General features: G+C 51.3%; 1 protein-coding gene across 3 annotated transcripts in view; it reads left to right on the top strand.

The window, feature by feature from the left end:
- The first annotated feature begins 1,861 nt into the window (after window positions 1–1,861).
- The window catches only part of LOC138301431 (saoe class I histocompatibility antigen, A alpha chain-like), a 290,409-nt gene continuing 272,579 nt past the window's right edge, over window positions 1,862–19,691 (top strand). For all 3 annotated transcript variants that reach the window (XR_011205105.1, XM_069241923.1, XM_069241922.1), the window contains exon 1: window positions 1,862–2,006. Coding sequence is in view for 2 of the 3 variants with exons in the window: in XM_069241923.1 (XP_069098024.1) it covers window positions 1,940–2,006 (67 nt within the window). In the remaining variant the exon portion in view is untranslated. The remainder of the gene's footprint in view (window positions 2,007–19,691) is intronic.

Genomic DNA, 19,691 nt, shown 5'->3' on the forward strand with positions numbered 1-19,691 from the left:
TCTGCAACGATGCTGGAGCGGGGTCAGTGATACAGGGGGGCTGGTGTATCAGTGACAAGGAAGCCGTTCTTGTCCTAGGCCGCAAGGCTGGGGCGGGATCAGTGATACAGGGGGGCTGGTGTATCAGTGACATACGAGCCATGCTTGGCCGCTCACTAGGGGGGAGCAGGGATACAGGGGGGGGCTGTGTTTCAGTGACCCAGAAACCTTTCCTTGGCGTGAGGCTGGAGCGGGGTCAATGATACAGGGGGGCTGGTGTATCAGTGACACAGGATCCCTCCTTGGCCGCGAGGCTGGGGCGGGGTCAGTGATACAGGGGGGCTGGTGTATCAGTGACACAGGAGCCCTCCTTGGCCGCGAGGCTGGGGCGGGGTCAGTGATACAGGGGGGCTGGTGTATCAGTGACACAAGAGCCCTCCTTGGTGTAAGGCTGGGGCGGGGTCACTGATAGAGGGGGGCTGGTGTTTCAGTGACACAGGAACCCTTCTTGGTGTAAGGCTGGGGCGGGGTCACTGATAGAGGGGGGCTGGTGTTTCAGTGACACAGGAACCCTCCTTGGCGTGAGGCTGGGGCGGGGTCAGTGATACAGGGGGGCTGGTGTATCAGTGACACAAGAGCCCTCCTTGGTGTAAGGCTGGGGCGGGGTCACTGATAGAGGGGGGCTGGTGTTTCAGTGACACAGGAACCCTCCTTGGTGTAAGGCTGGGGCGGGGTCACTGATAGAGGGGGGCTGGTGTTTCAGTGACACAGGAACCCTCCTTGGCGTGAGGCTGGGGCGTGGTCAGTGATACAGGGGGGCTGGTGTATCAGTGACACAGGAGCCCTCCTTGGCCATGGGGCTGGAGCGGGGTCAGTGATACAGGGGGGCTGGTGTATCAGTGACACAGGAGCCCTCCTTGGCCATGAGGCTGTAGCGGGGTCAGTGATACAGGGGGGCTCGTATATGGATACTAGTGGAGCAGCATGGGGGGGGGGCTGCAGGAAGGGTGATGTCAGCAGCACTGACCACCATGGTATCCTGTGGAATACTTAGGGGCTGCAGACATACAGTGGGGACCCCAGCTTGGATACCCCATTTCCATCCAGTAAACTATTGCGAGTAACTCCACATTCAGTCAGGGGAATGACGGGGCTCAGTCATGACGCACTATGTGGATTTACTGGGAGAGCTTGCACTGACCCTTCCCACAGGGCTTTACCCCTGTAATATAATCAGCTGCCCCCCACTGTGGGCAGTGCAGTGACCAGGGACAGAAGCCCCCCATGATAAAAGGGTGGGACTTTGGAGTCTACCCCTCGTCACCCAGAAGAGACTGACACTCTGTTCCCAACATAGAAGCTCATTCCACTGAGGACGCGAGAATGATAAACAGCTTGTCACACTGATGTCACTGCAGACTTCCAGCCTTATTTGCACTCTCCAAATGTCCTTTCCTGAAGCTGCTGAGTTGTATTCCCTCCTCCCTCTCCGCCCCCACTGTACCAAAGCCTCCGTTTCTGCATCTCCTGTCATCCAGGCGCTATAACTTGTATTCCCTCCGCCTGCCCCGCCCCCACTGTACCAAAGCCTCCGTTCGCCCCCACTGTACCAAAGCCTCCGTTTCTGGGAAATCAGCCCATCTCCTGTCATCGAGGCGCTATAACTTGTATTCCCTCCTCATACCCCGCCCCCACTGTACCAAACCCTCCGTTTCTGGGAAATCAGCCCATCTCCTGCCATCGAGGCGCTATCCGTCCGCTGGAGGGCGCTAGAGCACCGCAGGTGAAGCACAGACCTCTCACCGCCTCAGCCGAGCTCTGTCACGGGGACTCTGCTTGGTGGGTTCCCCCTCCCCTCCTTCGGACTGACTGAGCTCAGATCCTGTGAAGTTCTCTCCAGAGCTGGTACTCACTTCAGTCTGTGGTTATTGCCCCCCTGTGACCTGAGCGCTTCCCCCTCATGATGGCCTGGGGTCCCCCCCTTCTTCTGCTCCTCGGGGGGCTCTGGCTGCAGCCGGCCCAGGCAGGTGAGTGACGTGGGGAGGGGGAACACATCTTGGTGGGGGGGCTTTTGTATAATGTTAGGGAGGTAGGTGGACTGTACTGGGGTCTGTGGAACAGAGAGAGAGATGAGCCTTTGTGTGTGGATCAGTGTAACACACGGGGTGAGGGCTGTGAGTGGACATCAGTGTAACATAGGGTGAGGGCTGTGTGTGGACATCAGTGTAACATGGGGTGAGGGGTGTGTGTGGGGATCAGGGTAACTCGGGGTGAGGGCTGTGTGGGGATCAGTGTAACATGGGGTGAGGGCTGTCTGTGGACATCAGTGTAACACACGGGGTGAGGGCTGTGAGTGGACATCAGTGTAACATGGGGTGAGGGCTGTGAGTGGACATCAGTGTAACATGGGATGAGGGGTGTGTGTGGGGATCAGTGTAACTCGGGGTGAGGGCTGTGTGGGGATCAGTGTAAACACACGGGGTGAGGGCTGTGAGTGTGGATCAGTGTAAAATGGGGTGAGGGCTGTGTGTGGACATCAGTGTAACACGGGGTGAAGGGTGTGTGAGGATCAGTGTAACATGGGGTGAGGGCTGTGTGGGGATGTGAGAAAGTAGCCTCTTTCTAGCCTTGTTACCCCCACTTTTGGCCTGTTTGTGAGTATATGTCAGGGTGTTTTCACTGTCTCACTGGGATCCTGCTAGCCAGGGCCCAGTGCTCATAGTGAAAACCCTATGTTTTTAGTATGTTTGTTATGTGTCACTGGGACCCTGCTAGTCAGGACCCCAGTGCTCATAAGTTTGTGGCCTATATGTATGTGTTCCCTGTGTGATGCCTAACTGTCTCACTGAGGCTCTGCTAACCAGAACCTCAGTGGTTATGCTCTCTCTTTACAAATTGTCACTAACAGGCTAGTGACCATTTTTACCAATTTACATTGGCTTACTGGAACATCCTTATAATTCCCTAGTATATGGTACTGAGGTACCCAGGGTATTGGGGTTCCAGGAGATCCCTATGGGCTGCAGCATTTCTTTTGCCACCCATAGGGAGCTCTGACAATTCTTACACAGGCCTGCCACTGCAGCCTGAGTGAAATAACGTCCACGTTATTTCACAGCCATTTTACACTGCACTTAAGTAACTTATAAGTCACCTATATGTCTAACCTTCACCTGGTGAAGGTTGGGTGCAAAGTTACTTAGTGTGTGGGCACCCTGGCACTAGCCAAGGTGCCCCCACATCGTTCAGGGCAAATTCCCCGGACTTTGTGAGTGCGGGTACACCATTACACACGTGCACTGTACATAGGTCACTACCTATGTACAGCGTCACAATGGTAACTCCGAACATGGCCATGTAACATGTCTAAGATCATGGAATTGTCACCCCAATGCCATTCTGGCATTGGGGGGACAATTCCATGATCCCCTGGGTCTCTAGCACAGAACCCAGGTACTGCAAAACTGCCTTTCCGGGGTCTCCACTGCAGCTGCTGCTGCTGCCAACCCCTCAGAAAGGTTTCCAGTTTCAAAGGGGTCCAGGCAGCCCTTGCCCAGGAAGGCAGAACAAAGGATTTCCTCTGAGAGAGGGTGTAACACCCTCTCCCTTTGGAAATAGGTGTGAAGGCTGGGGAGGAGTAGCCTCCCCCAGCCTCTGGAAATGCTTTGATGGGCACAGATGGTGCCCATTTCTGCATAAGCCAGTCTACACCGGTTTAGGGATCCCCCAGCCCTGCTCTGGCGCGAAACTGGACAAAGGAAAGGGGAGTGACCACTCCCCTGTCCTGCACCTCCCAGGGGAGGTGCCCAGAGCTCCTCCAGTGTGTCCCAGACCTCTGCCATCTTGGAAACAGAGGTGTCTGTGGCACACTGGACTGCTCTAAGGGGCCAGTGCCAGCAGGTGACGTCAGAGGCTCCTTCTGATAGGCTCTTACCTCTCTTGGTAGCCAAACCTCCTTTTCTGGCTATTTAGGGTCTCTGCTTTGGGGAATTCTTTAGATAACGAATACAAGAGCTCATCAGAGTTCCCCTGCATTTCTCTCTTCACCTTCTGCCAAAGGATCGACCGCTGGCTGCTCAGGACGCCTGCAAAACTGCAACAAAGTAGCAAAGACGACTACTGCAACCTTGTATCGCTCATCCTGCCGCCTTCTCGACTGTTTCCTGGTGGTGCATGTCCTGAGGGTAGCCCGCCTCCTCTCTGCACCAGAAGCTCTGAAGAAATCTCCTGTGGGTCGACGGAATCTTCCTCCTGCAACCGCAGGCAACAAAAGACTGCATCACGGGTCCTCTGGGTCCCCTCTCAGCACGACGAGCGTGGTCCCTGGAACTCAGCAACTCTGTATAAGTGACTCCCACAGTCCAGTGACTCTTCAGTCCAAGTTTGGTGTAGGTAAGTCCTTGCCTCCCCACGCTAGACTGCATTGCTGGGTACCGCATGATTTGCAGCTGTTCCGGCTCCTGTGCACTCTTCCAGGATTTCCTTCGTGCACAGCCAAGCCTGGGCCCGACACTCTAACCTGCAGTGAACAACCTTCTGAGTTGTCCTCCGGCGTTGTGGGACTCCCTTTTGTGACTTCGTATGGACTCCGGTCCACTTTTCTTCTAAGTGCCTGTTCAGGTACTTCTGCAGGTGCTGCCTGCTTCTGTGAGGGCTCCCTGACTTGCTGGGCACCCCCTCTGTCTCCTCATCCAAGTGGCGACATACTGGTCCCTCCTGGGCCACAACAGCATCCAAAAACCCCAACTGCGACCCTTGCAGCTAGCAAGGCTTGTTTGCGGTCTTTCTGCGTGGGAATACCTCTGCAAGCTTCTTCATGACGTGGGGCATCCATCCTCTAGAGGGGAAGTTCCTAGTCCTCTTCGTTCTTGCAGAACACCAAGCTTCTTCCAACTGGTGGCAGCTTCCTTGCACCCTCAGCTGGCATTTCATGGGCTCCTGCCCACTCTCAACACTGTCGCGACTATTGGACTTGGTCCCCTTGTCTTACAGGTACTCAGGTCCGGAAATCCACTATTGTTGCATTGCTGGTGTTTGTTCTTCCTGCAGAATCCCCCTATCACGACTTCTGTGCTCTCTGGGGGTTGTAGGTGCACTTTACACCTACCTTTCAGGGTCTTGGCGTGGGCTATTTTTCTAGCCCTCACTGTTTTCTTACAGTCCCAGTGTAGGAAAGTACCATCTTGCCTGGCATGTTACCCCCATTTTTCACTGTATATATGTTGTTTTAGTTGTATGTGTCACTGGGACCCTGTTCTCCAGGGCCCCAGTGCTCATAAGTGTGCCTGAATGTGTTACCTGTGTAGTGACTAACTATCTCACTGAGGCTCTGCTAATCAGAACCTCAGTGGTTATGCTCTCTCATTTCTTTCAAATTGTCACTGACAGGCTAGTGACCAATTTTACCAATTTACATTGGCTTTATGGAACACCCTTATAATTCCCTAGTATATGGTACTGAGGTACCCAGGGTATTGGGGTTCCAGGAGATCCCTATGGGCTGCAGCATTTCTTTTGCCACCCATAGGGAGCTCTGACAATTCTTACACAGGCCTGCCACTGCAGCCTGAGTGAAATAACGTCCACGTTATTTCACAGCCATTTTACACTGCACTTAGGTAACCTATAAGTCACCTATATGTCTAACCTTTACCTGGTAAAGGTTAGGTGCAAAGTTACTAAGTGTGAGGGCACCCTGGCACTAGCCAAGGTGCCCCCACATTGTTCAGAGCCAATTCCCTGAACTTTGTGAGTGCGGGGACACCATTACACGCGTGCACTACATATAGGTCACTACCTATATGTAGCTTCACAATGGTAACTCCGAATATGGCCATGTAACATGTCTAAGATCATGGAATGGCCCCCTCTATGCCATCCTGGCATTATTGGGACAATTCCATGATCCCAGTGGTCTGTAGCACAGACCCTGGTACTGCCAAACTGCCTTTCCTGGGGTTTCACTGCAGCTGCTGCTGCTGCCAACCCCTCAGACAGGTTTCCGCCCCCCTGGGGTCAAGCCAGGCTTGTCACAGGATGGCAGAACAAAGGACTTCCTCTGAGAGAGGGTGTTACACCCTCTCCCTTTGGAAAATGGTGTGAAGGCAGGGGAGGAGTAGCCTCCCCCAGCCTCTGGAAATGCTTTCTTGGGCACAGATGTGCCCAATTCTGCATAAGCCAGTCTACACCGGTTCAGGGACCCCTTAGCCCTGCTCTGACGCGAAACTGGACAAAGGAAAGGGGAGTGACCACTCCCCTGACCTGCACCTCCCCTGGGAGGTGTCCAGAGCTCCTCCAGTGTGCTCCAGACCTCAGCCATCTTGGAAACAGAGGTGCTGCTGGCACACTGGACTGCTCTGAGTGGCCAGTGCCACCAGGTGACATCAGAGACTCCTTCTGATAGGCTCCTTCAGGTGTTAGTAGCCTATCCTCTCTCCTAGGTAGCCAAACCCTCTTTTCTGGCTATTTAGGGTCTCTGTCTCTGGGGAAACTTTAGATAACGAATGCAAGAGCTCATCCGAGTTCCTCTGCATCTCTCTCTTCACCTTCTGATAAGGAATCGACTGCTGACCGCGCTGGAAGCCTGCAAACCTGCAACATAGTAGCAAAGACGACTACTGCAACTCTGTAACGCTGATCCTGCCGCCTTCTCGACTGTTTTCCTGCTTGTGCATGCTGTGGGGGTAGTCTGCCTCCTCTCTGCACCAGAAGCTCCGAAGAAATCTCCCGTGGGTCGACGGAATCTTCCCCCTGCAACCGCAGGCACCAAAAAGCTGCATTACCGGTCCCTTGGGTCTCCTCTCAGCACGACGAGCGAGGTCCCTTGAATCCAGCAACTCTGTCCAAGAGACTGCCACAGTCCAGTGACTCTTCAGTCCAAGTTTGGTGGAGGTAAGTCCTTGCCTCCCCACTCCAGACTGCATTGTTGATAACCGCGACTTTTGCAACTTCTCCGGCCCCTGTGCACTTCCGGCGGAAATCCTTTGTGCACAGCCAAGCCTGGGTCCACAGCACTCTAACCTGCATTGCATGACTTTCTAAGTTGGTCTCCGGCGACGTGGGACTCCTTTGTGCAACTTCGGCGAGCACCGTTTCACGCATCCTCGTAGTGCCTGTTTCTGGCACTTCTCCGGGTGCTACCTGCTTCAGAGAGGGCTCCTTGTCTTGCTCGACGTCCCCTCTCTCTCCAGGTCCAATTTGCGACCTCCTGGGCCCCAGCAGCGTCCAAAAACGCCAACCGCACGATTTGCAGCTAGCAAGGCTTGTTGGCGTCCTTTCGGCGGGAAAACACTTCTGCACGACTCTCCAAGGCGAGAGGGATCCGTCCACCAAAGGGGAAGTCTCTAGCCCTTTTCGTTCCTGCAGAAACCTTTGCTTCTTCTGACCAGTCGAAGCTTCTTTGCACCCGCAGCTGGCATTTCCTGGGCATTTGCCCATCTCCGACTTGCTTGTGACTTTTGGACTTGGTTCCATTGTTCCAAAGGTACCCTAGATTGGAAATCCACAGTTGTTGCATTGTTGGTTTGTGTCTTTCCTGCATTATTCCTCTTTTACGACTTCTTTGTCTCTTGGGGAACTTCAGTGCACTTTGCACTCACTTTTCAGGGTCTTGGGGAGGGCTATTTTTCTAACTCTCACTATTTTCTAATAGTCCCAGCGACCCTCTACAAGGTCACATAGGTTTGGGGTCCATTCGTGGTTCGCATTCCACTTTTGAAGTATATGGTTTGTGTTGCCCCTATCCCTATGTGTCTCCATTGCATCCTATTGTAACTATACATTGTTTGCACTGTTTTCTAAGACTATACTGCATATTTTTAGTACTGTGTACATACAACTTGTGTATATTTGCTATCCTCACTCTGAGGGTACACTCTGAGATACTGTGACATATTGTCATAAAAATAAAGTACCTTTATTTTTAGTATAACTGTGTATTGTGTTTTCTTATGGTATTGTGCAAGTGACACTTGTGGTACTGTAGTAGCTTCACACGTCTCCTAGTTCGCCTAAGCTGCTCTGCTAAGCTACCATTATCTATCAGCCTAAGCTGCTAGACACCCTATACACTAATAAGGGATACCTGGGCCTGGTGCAAGGTGTAAGTACCCCTTGGTACTCACTACAAGCCAGTCCAGCCTCCTACATTGGTTGTGCAGTGGTGGGATAAGTGCTTTGAGACTACTTACCACTCTTGTCATTGTACTTTTCATAAGAGAAAAATATACAAAACAAGTTCAGTTTGTGTACACATAGCTAAAACGTTTTGCATTTCCTCTTTTCACTGTTTTCTAAGTGCTGAAAAGTACTTCTAAACTTTCAAAAAGTTCTTAAAAGTTAAAAAAGTTTTTTTTCTGTCTTTCTAAAAAATTCTGAATTTTTTTTTCTCTTTTTCTATCACTTTAACTCTCTCTAAAAATGTCTGGCACAGGCCAAACTACTGATCTGTCCAAACTTGCATATGATCACCTTAGCTGGAAAGGAGCAAGGAGTCTCTGCATAGAGAGAGGTTTGAGTGTAGGGGAGAATCCTTCCTTAGAACTGTTAATTAACATGCTTAGAGAACAGGATAAGGCCATAAGTGCCCCAACTGTTGAAAAAGTAGCTAATGGTTCTCAATCTGATCCAGGGACTCCCCCAGGAAAAGGTTCAGGGAAGAAACTTCTTAGCCTGCCCATTACAAGACAGTCTAGCATAGTTGGTACTGAGGTGGAGTCACATCATACAGATGATGTGCTCTCACATTACACTGTCAGCCAAGCTGTTAGGGTGGCCTCTGTAAGGGACAGGTCTCCTTCTGTTAATTCCCATCACACCTCTGTATCTAGAAATGTCCCTCCCACCAGCCCTGAAGACAGACTGTTAGAAAGGGAACTCAATAAGTTGAGGGTGGAACAAACCAGACTGAAGCTTAAAAAGCAACAGCTGGATTTGGATAGACAATCTTTAGAAATAGAGAGGGAAAGACAGAAATTGGGTTTTGAAACCCATGGTGGCAGCAGCAGTATTCCCCATAGTCATCCTGTAAAAGAGCATGATTCCAGGAATCTGCACAAGATAGTTCCCCCTTATAAGGAGGGGGATGACATTAACAAGTGGTTTGCTGCACTTGAGAGGGCCTGTGTTGTACAGGATGTCCCTCAAAGGCAGTGGGCTGCTATCCTATGGCTATCATTTAGTGGAAAAGGTAGGGATAGGCTCCTTACTGTGAAAGAAAGTGATGCCAATAATTTCCAAGTTCTTAAGAATGCACTCCTGGACGGTTATGGCTTAACCACTGAACAATACAGGATAAAGTTCAGAGAGACCAAAAAGGAGTCTTCACAAGACTGGGTTGATTTCATTGACCATTGAGTTAAGGCCTTGGAGGGGTGGTTAAATGGCAGTAAGGTTACTGACTTTGAAAGCCTGTATAACTTGATCCTGAGAGAGCATATTCTTAATAATTGTGTGTCTGATTTGTTGCACCAGTACTTGGTGGACTCTGATCTGACCTCTCCCCAAGAATTGGGAAAGAAGGCAGACAAATGGGTCAGAACAAGAGTGAACAGAAAAGTTCATACAGGGGGTGACAAAGATGGCAACAAAAAGAAGGATGGTAAGTCTTCAGACAAGGGTGGGGACAAATCTAAAAATGAGTCTTCATCAGGCCCACAAAAACACTCTGGTGGGGGTGGTGGGTCCAAATCCTCCTTTAATCAGAACAAGGAAAAGAAACCATGGTGCTATTTTTGTAAAGTAAAAGGCCATTGGGCAACAGATTCCAGTTGTCCAAAGAAAAGCACCAAGCCTCCTACCACTACAACCCCTACTGCTACACCTAGTGTCCCTACTAATGCTTCCATTTTCTTACGATAATGGCATTACTCCTAGTCCTACTCCCTCGCCTTCCTTTTAACCAATGAGGCCTCCTGCCTCCCCCCTAGACCCTCCCTTCCCCTTTCAAAAACCCCCCCCACCCTTATCCCCTCCTGTACAAAAACCAAGCCCAAGCCGCAACTCGGACAGTCCGTACCGGGAGGGTGGGAGGGAACGGAAAAGGAAGGCGAGGGAGTAGGACTAGGAGTAATGCCATTATCGTAAGAAAATGGAAGCATTACCTCCCGTCCCTCCCTCGCCTTCCTTTTAACCAATGAGACATAGCAAGAAAAACACACAGGAGACGGACATCGAGTTGCAAGACCCTTAGTTAATATCCTGCACCAAGAACATCCCAAACATTATCTCATAGAGGATAAGACCCGGTGAACAAACACCGACTCCAAACCACCCAAGTCCGACAGCCTATAATGACGCACAAACGCCGAAGGAGAAGCCCAAGTGGCGGCCCTGCAAATCTCCACCACTGAAGTCCCCTGAAGCTCTTGCCACCGTCGCCGCCATGCCTCTGGAAGACCTCCCCTGAATCCCTAGAGGAGGAACCACCTCTTTCAAGGAATAGGCCAACAGAATCAAAGATCGAACCCACCGACTCAAGGAAGCCGTGGAAGGTTTCTCACCTTAGCGCGCCGGACCAAAAGTAACAAACAGTGAATCCCCTGTACGAAAAGGAGCCACCACCCGCAGATACTCCAACAAAACCCTACGTACATCCAACAAATGCAAACGGACCTCCTCCCCTGATGAGGGATCCGGACAAAATGAAGGAAGGATGACCGCCTGCCTGGAATGGAACGAAGAATTGACTTTTGGAATAAAGGAAGGCACCGGAACCAGAACCACCCTATCGGGAAAAATCTTACAAAAAAGGAAAGGAACATGCCAATGCCCCCAATTCCCCCAACCGACGAGCCGAAGTAATGGCGACCAAAAAGAACGTCTTCAAAGATAGACGTCGCAAATCATAGTCCCCCAATGGGTCAAAAGGGGCCCCCGTCAACACATCCAAAACCAAGGACAGATCCCATGAGGGAAAAGAACGTACCGGGCGAGGAAATAAATTAATAATCCCCTGAAAAAATCCAGGCATCAATCGCCCTTCAACTTGAAGATTACGCCATGGTCCCTAAATGCCTGAATAGCCGCCCACTGTACCCGAAGAGAAGCCACTGACAACCCTAAACGAGCACCGTCCTGCAGGAACTGCATCACCTCAAAGAGAGAAGCGCAGGAAGGATCCAACTCACGACTTAAGCACCAAGACGAAAACACCTTCCACTGTCTACCATAAGAAAGCAAAGTTGAACGTCTCCATGAAGCCAGCAAGGTAGAACTCAAAGCCACTGGCACCTAACAGAAACGCCCTGAAAAGTTGAAACGGAGGGAACGCATATAAAAGGCCCTGCGGCCAAGGACATGACATCCCGTCCACCTCCCATGCTTGGGGACACCGAAACCGGGAGCAGAAGCACTCCACTATCGCATTCTCTACTGACGCAAACACATCCAGCACTGGAAGACCCCAAAGCCGAACCAGATGCCGAAACAGAGACCTCCGGAGAGAGAAAAGTTGAGAGGAAGGAATCACTCTGCTCAGTAGATCCGCCCAAACATTTACCACTCTCGCCGAATGACATAAGCCTCGGCCACTAAGTCGTCTGTGCGAACCAGAACCGCCAACCCCCTCAGGGAATCCTGGAAATGGACCAGAGCCAGGAATATAGCCCGCAATTCTCGCCAATTAGATGACCGTCTCGCCTCCCGAGGGGACCAAAACCCCCGAATCTGAGCTGACCCCATCCATGCCCCCCAACCGGAGAGGCTGGCATCCGTCGTCACCACCACGGGTCTCAGAGGTGACAAAGACACCCCTACCCTCAGGTGGTCTGCATCCAACCACCATTGCAACTCTCTGTGAATCAATCCGGACCCTGGAACCCCGTCCTTCAGAGAACCGGACCCTGGATCCCACCTACTCAAGAACCACGTCATCAAGCACAGGGGATGGAAACGTGCCCAAGAACCCAAAATATCACTGACGCCAAATGTGCAGTCGCAACCATAGAAGAGCTCGGGGAGCAGACAGTAACCATACCTTCTTTACCAAAGCCTGGAGAGCATCCAACCTATTTTCGGACACAGTCACCAACCCTGGAATAGGCTGAAACTGAGCCCCTAGAAAAACCAGATCCTGGGACGGCACAAAGTCTGATTACACCCAATTGATCAAAAACCCGTGTTATTGCAGGACCCCCAGAACTTGGGCCACCTGCCTCTGCAAAAGGTCTCGTGAATGGGCATGAATCAAAATGTCGACTAGATAAGGGTGCAGAAACACCCCTTCTGAATGAAGCAAAGCCACTAGAGGAGCCAGCATATTCGTGAAAATTCGGGGAGAAGATTTCAGACCGAAAGGCAGAACGCAAAACTGGAAATGATCCTGCCCCACAGCAAACCTCAGGAACTTTTGAGAGGACCATGCCCCCGGTACATGTGGGTAAGCATCCGGCAGATCCAGTGACACCAGAAAATCCCCTTGCCTGACCAATGGAAAAATAGTCCGAATGGACAGCATGCGGAAATGCACTGTCCCGATCCAGGTATTCACCTCCTTCAGATTGAGCACCGGTTGAAAATCCCCCTGAAACTTTCCGCACAAGAAACAAGACCGCATAAGTGCCCTGACCTCGGTCGTCTAGCGGAACATGGGAAATGGCCCCTATGACCAGTAAGTCCCGCACTCCGTCCAATAATGCTCCACTCCAAGACCCCTCTGAAGGCAGAGGTGTGGGATGCACCCCGGAATCTGGAGGAACCGCCACAAAATCTATGACATAACCATTGGTCACCATGTCTAGTACCCAATGATCGGTTACACTGTCCTCCCAAGCTGAAAGAAAGTGACACAGTCATCGCCCAACCGGCCCTCTGCCAGGCCCACAGCGAATGCCAGGACCCCTTCTTGAAACCACCTCGGGTCTCAGGAGTAGACTTCTTAGGTGAAAAACGCGGATGAAAACGCCGTCTCCTAAACGAAAAGGATTTAGCAACCCTAGTAGGAGAAGATCTGGAATGCTTCTTCCACCCTTTACCCGAAGAAGAAACCCCTTTATAAGGTAAGGCATGCTTCCGCTCCTTAAACGCCTTGGAAAGTATGGATGGTAATAGTTCTCCAAACAAGTTACAACCCTCAAACGGCAGTCTCAACAAGGCCGCCGTTTCCCCTGGATCAGCCTTCCATGAACGCAACCAGAGGGACCTACGAGCCCCAATCAAAGACCCAGATGCCAGAGCCGAAGTACGGACTATATCTGAAGACACATCCGCCAATAATCTGGCCAGCTGTTCCATACCAGCCAGGAGCTCCGAACACTCCGCCCCTTCCTGTACAGCCACCGCCAGTTTATCAAAGCCTTGAACCAATGATTGTGACGCATAAGCAGAATAAATCCCTGCCTTCAGCGCCAGATTCTCCGCCACAAAAGCCCTCTTAAGACCTGAATCCACTTTACGGTCTGTGGCATACGTAGGCACACAATCCTCCGGATTGACTGCCGTTTTGCCAATTAGAGTAGCCAGAATAGAGTCCAGGCGTATTGAAGGAGGAAAAACCCCCTCACCCTCAAGTAAGTAAAGTTTCTGAAGGAATCGTGGAACCTGAGCCTTCTCCACATCCTTCCACTCACGAAACACCATATCCTTCACAGGTCCCTGGAAAGGCATGGCAAACATAAAAGGCGTCTGATATTTGAGGAAATAAATGAGACTCTGAGTTTGTAGGTTGAAACACAGGGAAACCTAAACTGTCCCGAACATGTGTCATCACTTCCCACATTACCTCTTCTGGAAACCTATTTCCCCCCAGATGACGTTGATGGGGCCTCATCCTCACTCTCCGATGAGGATTTCCTTGCCGCTACCGATGAGTGCGCACGCTTAGACTGATCAGTCCTGGCCACGCCAGCTTGCAGTGCCCTGGTGACAGCCATTTCACCCATATCCTGCACTTCCTCACTAGACATGAGGGGAGTACCCCTGCCAGGTACCTGTGGGTTCTCAGGAAGAGCAATGCTACCCTCCCCTCCCACCTCCGAGGAGGAAGAAGAGACAACCACGTCTCTTTGCTGGAGCTTTAGGCATGGTAACCAAAATAACACTGCCTTTCATTCCAAAACACTACCCTACATATAGGACCCTGGTCCTCCCTAACAGGGCTCCACCAAACCCTAAAAAGGTCACAATCCTTGTAAAAATCCAAAAAACCACGGGCAGAACGCCCGTCCTACCTGACCAGCATCCAAAAATTGAAGTTCCTCGGTCCTCGCGGCTCCGCGGCGCGGAAACCCGGAAACTAACGCCCCAGCCACAGAGGGCCGGTTGACCCCGTCAGCCGGCCCCCAGTACACGCCTCTCGAGCAGCCATGCCGTTCGCTCAAGACGTGACCCAGCCGTAGCACTCCTCGCGGAGCACCGCGTCCCGAGGAGTGCCTCCATCGACGACCTCCAGGCCCCGCCGTGCAGGTAAGAAAGGGAAAGAAAACCGTCTAGCGTGGGCTAGACAAAAGAACAGGAGGGGATAAGGGTGGGGGGGGGTTTTGAAAGGGGAAGGGAGGGTCTAGGGGGGAGGCAGGAGGCCTCATTGGTTAAAAGGAAGGCGAGGGAGGGACGGGAGGTAATAGCAGTGGTGGTGGGAGCAAACCTACTAATAGCCAATCCAAGGGAGTAGCTGGGCTCACTTTTGGTAATTTAGTTGGGGTTGGCCTTGTTAGGGAGGCCACAGAGGCTGTGTTAGTCTCTGAGGGGGCTATTGATTTAGCCACCTTAGCTGCTTGTCCCCTTAATATGGATAAGTACAGGCAGCTACCCCTAATAAATGGTGTTGAGGTTCAGGCCTACAGGGACACTGGTGCCAGTGTGACTATGGTCATAGAGAAACTGGTCCACCCTGAACAATACCTACTTGGTCACCAGTACCAAGTAACCGATGCTCACAACAACACACTTAGCCACCCCATGGCTGTTGTTAATCTCAACTGGGGGGGGGGTTACTGGTCCAAAGAAAGTTGTGGTAGCCACAGATTTACCTGTAGACTGTCTACTAGGAAATGATTTGGAGACATCAGCTTGGTCAGATGTGGAGTTGGAGGCCCATGCAGCAATGCTGGGCATCCCAGGGCATATTTTTGCTTTGACAAGGGCTCAGGCCAAGAAGCAAAAAGGACAGGGAAGCTTGGATCCTGGAACAATGGACCAAGTGCTCCCTAAAGCTAGGGCTAGTAGAAGCAAACCACTTCCTACTATCCCTCCCTCTACAGTGGATTCTACTTCTGAGGAAGAAGAATTCCCTCCCTGTGCAGAACCTACACCAGAGGAGCTTCAAGCAGACACTGCTGAACTTTTGGGTGAAGGGGGGCCTGCCAGAGAGGAGCTGAGTGTGGCACAGCAAACCTGTCCCACATTAGAGGGTCTGAGACAGCAAGCTGTCAAACAGGCTAATGGGGATGTCAGTGACTCTCACAGAGTTTACTGGGAGGACAACCTCTTGTACACTGAGCATAGGGATCCTAAACCTGGAGCTGCCAGGAGATTAGTGATTCCTCAGGAGTACAGAAAGTTCCTCCTAACACTGGCACATGACATTCCCCTAGCTGGGCACCTAGGACAAATGAAAACTTGGGACAGGCTAGTTCCTTTGTTTCATTGGCCTAGGATGTCTGAGGACACAAAAGATTTTTGTAAGTCCTGTGAAACCTGTCAAGCCAGTGGCAAGACAGGTGGCACTCCAAAGGCACCCATTATTCCACTGCCTGTGGTTGGGGTTCCCTTTGAAAGGGTAGGGGTTGACATAGTTGGCCCCCTTGACCCTCCTACTGCTTCAGGCAATAGATTCATCTTGGTGGTAGTGGACCATGCCACAAGATATCCTGAAGCTATTCCTTTAAGGACCACTACAGCTCCTGCAGTGGCAAAGGCCCTCCTGGGAATATTTTCCAGGGTGGGCTTCCCAAAGGAAGTAGTATCAGACAGAGGAAGCAATTTCATGTCTGCATACTTAAAGGCCATGTGGAAGGAGTGTGGGGTAACTTACAAGTTCACCACACCCTATCATCCACAAACAAATGGACTGGTTGAGAGATTTAACAAAACTCTCAAAGGCATGATTATGGGTCTCCCTGAAAAACTCCGCAGGAGATGGGATATCCTTCTACCATGCCTCCTTTTTGCCTACAGGGAGGTACCCCAGAAAGGAGTGGGCTTTAGCCCCTTTGAACTTCTTTTTGGACACCCTGTTAGGGGTCCACTCACACTTGTAAAGGAGGGTTGGGAACAACCTTTAAAAGCTCCTAAGCAGGATATTGTGGATTATGTACTTGGCCTCAGATCAAGGATGGCTGAGTACATGAAAAAGGCCAGTAAGAACCTTCAGGCCAGCCCAGAGCTCCAGAAGCAATGGCATGATCAGAAGGCTGTTTTGGTGCAGTACCAACCAGGACAGAAAGTGTGGGTCTTGGAGCCTGTGGCCCCAAGAGCACTCCAAGATAAATGGAGTGGACCCCACACAATTGTTGAGAAGAAGGGTGAAGTCACCTATTTAGTTGACTTAGGCACTGCAAGGAGTCCCCTTAGGGTACTCCATGTAAACCGCCTGAAACCCTACTATGACAGGGCTGATCTCACCCTGCTCATGGCAACTTATGAGGGACAGGAAGAAGACAGTGATTCTCTACCTGATCTCTTCTCTTCCACAGAACAAGATGCTCTTGTGGAAGGTGTAGTTTTGGCTGATTGCCTTACTGCTGAGCAGAAAGACAATTGCATAAACCTCCTAGATCAATTCTCTGAACTCTTCTCTACTGTGCCAGGTACCACTTCTTGGTGTGAGCACACTATAGATACTGGAGACAGCTTGCCTGTCAAAAGTAAGATCTATAGGCAGCCTGACCATGTCAGGGACTGCATAAAGCAAGAAGTCCAGAAAATGTTAGAACTAGGAGTGGTTGAGCACTCTGAAAGTCCAAGGGCTTCTCCTGTGGTACTTGTACCAAAACCCCATTCCAAAGATGGAAAGAAGGAAATGCGGTTTTGTGTAGACTATAGAGGTCTCAATCTTGTAACCAAAACTGATGCTCACCCTATACCCAGGGCAGATGAGCTCATAGATACACTGGCATCTGCCAAGTATCTAAGCACTTTTGATTTGACTGCAGTGTATTGGCAGATCAAATTGTCAGAAGATGCTAAACCTAAGACTGCATTTTCAACCATTGGAGGACATTACTGTGAGAAGGTAGCCTCTTTCTAGCCTTGTTACCCCCACTTTTGGCCTGTTTGTGAGTGTATGTCAGGGTGTTTGTCACTGTTTTCACTGTCTCACTGGGATCCTGATAACTAGGCCTCAGTGCTCATAGTGAAAACACTATGTTTTCAGTATGGTTGTTATGTGTCACTGGGATCCTGCTGGTCAGGACCCCAGTGCTCATAGGTTTGTGGCCTATATGTATGTGTCACTGGGACCCTGTCACACAGGGCCCCAGTGCTCATAGGTGTGCATGTATATGTTCCCTGTGTGGTGCCTAACTGTCTCACTGAGGCTCTGCTAACCAGAACCTCAGTGGTTATGCTCTCTCATTACTTTCAAATTGTCACTAACAGGCTAGTGACCAATTTTACCAATTTACATTGGCTTACTGGAACACCCTTATAATTCCCTAGTATATGGTACTGAGGTACCCAGGGTATTGGGGTTCCAGGAGATCCCTATGGGCTGCAGCATTTCTTTTGCCACCCATAGGGAGCTCTGACAATTCTTACACAGGCCTGCCACTGCAGCCTGAGTGAAATAATGTCCACGTTATTTCACAGCCATTTTACACTGCACTTAAGTAACTTATAAGTCACCTATATGTCTAACCTTTACCTGGTAAAGGTTAGGTGCAAAGTTACTTAGTGTGAGGGCACCCTGGCACTAGCCAAGGTGCCCCCACATTGTTCAGAGCCAATTCCCTGAACTTTGTGAGTGCGGGTACACCATTACATGCGTGCACTACATATAGGTCACTACCTATATGTAGCTTCACAATGGTAACTCCGAATATGGCCATGTAACATGTCTATGATCATGGAATTGCCCCCTCTATGCCATCCTGGCATAGTTGGCACAATCCCATGATCCCAGTGGTCTGTAGCACAGACCCTGGTACTGCCAAACTGCCCTTCCTGGGGTTTCACTGCAGCTGCTGCCAACCCCTCAGACAGGCATCTGCCCTCCTGGGGTCCAGCCAGGCCTGGCCCAGGATGGCAGAACAAAGAACTTCCTCTGAGAGAGGGTGTGACACCCTCTCCCTTTGGAAAATGGTGTGAAGGCAGGGGAGGAGTAGCCTCCCCCAGCCTCTGGAAATGCTTTGTTGGGCACAGAGGTGCCCAATTCTGCATAAGCCAGTCTACACCGGTTCAGGGACCCCTTAGCCCCTGCTCTGGCGCGAAACTGGACAAAGGAAAGGGGAGTGACCACTCCCCTGACCTGCACCTCCCCTGGGAGGTGTCCAGAGCTCCTCCAGTGTGCTCCAGACCTCTGCCATCTTGGAAACAGAGGTGCTGCTGGCACACTGGACTGCTCTGAGTGGCCAGTGCCACCAGGTGACGTCAGAGACTCCTTGTGATAGGCTCCTTCAGGTGTTAGTAGCCTCTCCTCTCTCCTAGGTAGCCAAACCCTCTTTTCTGGCTATTTAGGGTCTCTGTCTCTGGGGAAACTTTAGATAACGAATGCAAGAGCTCATCCGAGTTCCTCTGCATCTCCCTCTTCACCTTCTGATAAGGAAACGACCGCTGACCGCGCTGGAAGCCTGCAAACCTGCAACATAGTAGCAAAGACGACTACTGCAACTCTGTAACGCTGATCCTGCCGCCTTCTCGACTGTTTTCCTGCTTGTGCATGCTGTGGGGGTAGCCTGCCTCCTCTCTGCACCAGAAGCTCCGAAGAAATCTCCCGTGGGTCGACGGAATCTTCCCCCTGCAACCGCAGGCACCAAAAAGCTGCATTACCGGTCCCTTGGGTCTCCTCTCAGCACGACGAGCGAGGTCCCTCGAATCCAGCGACTCTGTCCAAGTGACCCCCACAGTCCAGTGACTCTTCAGCCCAAGTTTGGTGGAGGTAAGTCCTTGCCTCACCTCGCTGGGCTGCATTGCTGGGAACCGCGACTTTGCAAGCTACTCCGGCCCCTGTTCACTTCCGGCGGAAATCCTTTGTGCACAGCCAAGCCTGGGTCCACGGCACTCTAACCTGCATTGCACGACTTTCTAAGTTGGTCTCCGTCGACGTGGGACTCCTTTGTGCAACTTCGGCGAGCACCGTTTCACGCATCCTCGTAGTGCCTGTTTCTGGCACTTCTCTGGGTGCTACCTGCTTCAGAGAGGGCTCTTTGTCTTGCTCGACATCCCCTCTTCCTCCTGGTCCGATTTGCGACCTCCTGGTCCCTCCTGGGCTACAGCAGCGTCCAAAATCGCTAATCGCACGATTTGCAGCTAGCAAGGCTTGTTGGCATTCTTTCGGCGGGAAAACACTTCTGCACGACTCTCCACGGCGAGAGGGATCCGTCCACCAAAATGAAAGTCTCTAGCCCTTTTCGTTCCTGCAGAAACCTCAGCTTCTTCTGTCCAGTCGAAGCTTCTTTGCATTCGCAGCTGGCATTTCCTGGGCATCTGCCCATCTCCGACTTGCTTGTGACTTTTGGACTTGGTCCCCTTGTTCCACAGGTACCCTAGATTGGAAATCCACAGTTGTTGCATTGCTGGTTTGTGTCTTTCCTGCATTATTCCTCTAACACGACTACTTT

This window comes from Pleurodeles waltl, chromosome 6 (assembly GCF_031143425.1).
Source record: "Pleurodeles waltl isolate 20211129_DDA chromosome 6, aPleWal1.hap1.20221129, whole genome shotgun sequence".
In the NCBI taxonomy this organism is placed as follows: domain Eukaryota; kingdom Metazoa; phylum Chordata; class Amphibia; order Caudata; family Salamandridae; genus Pleurodeles; species Pleurodeles waltl.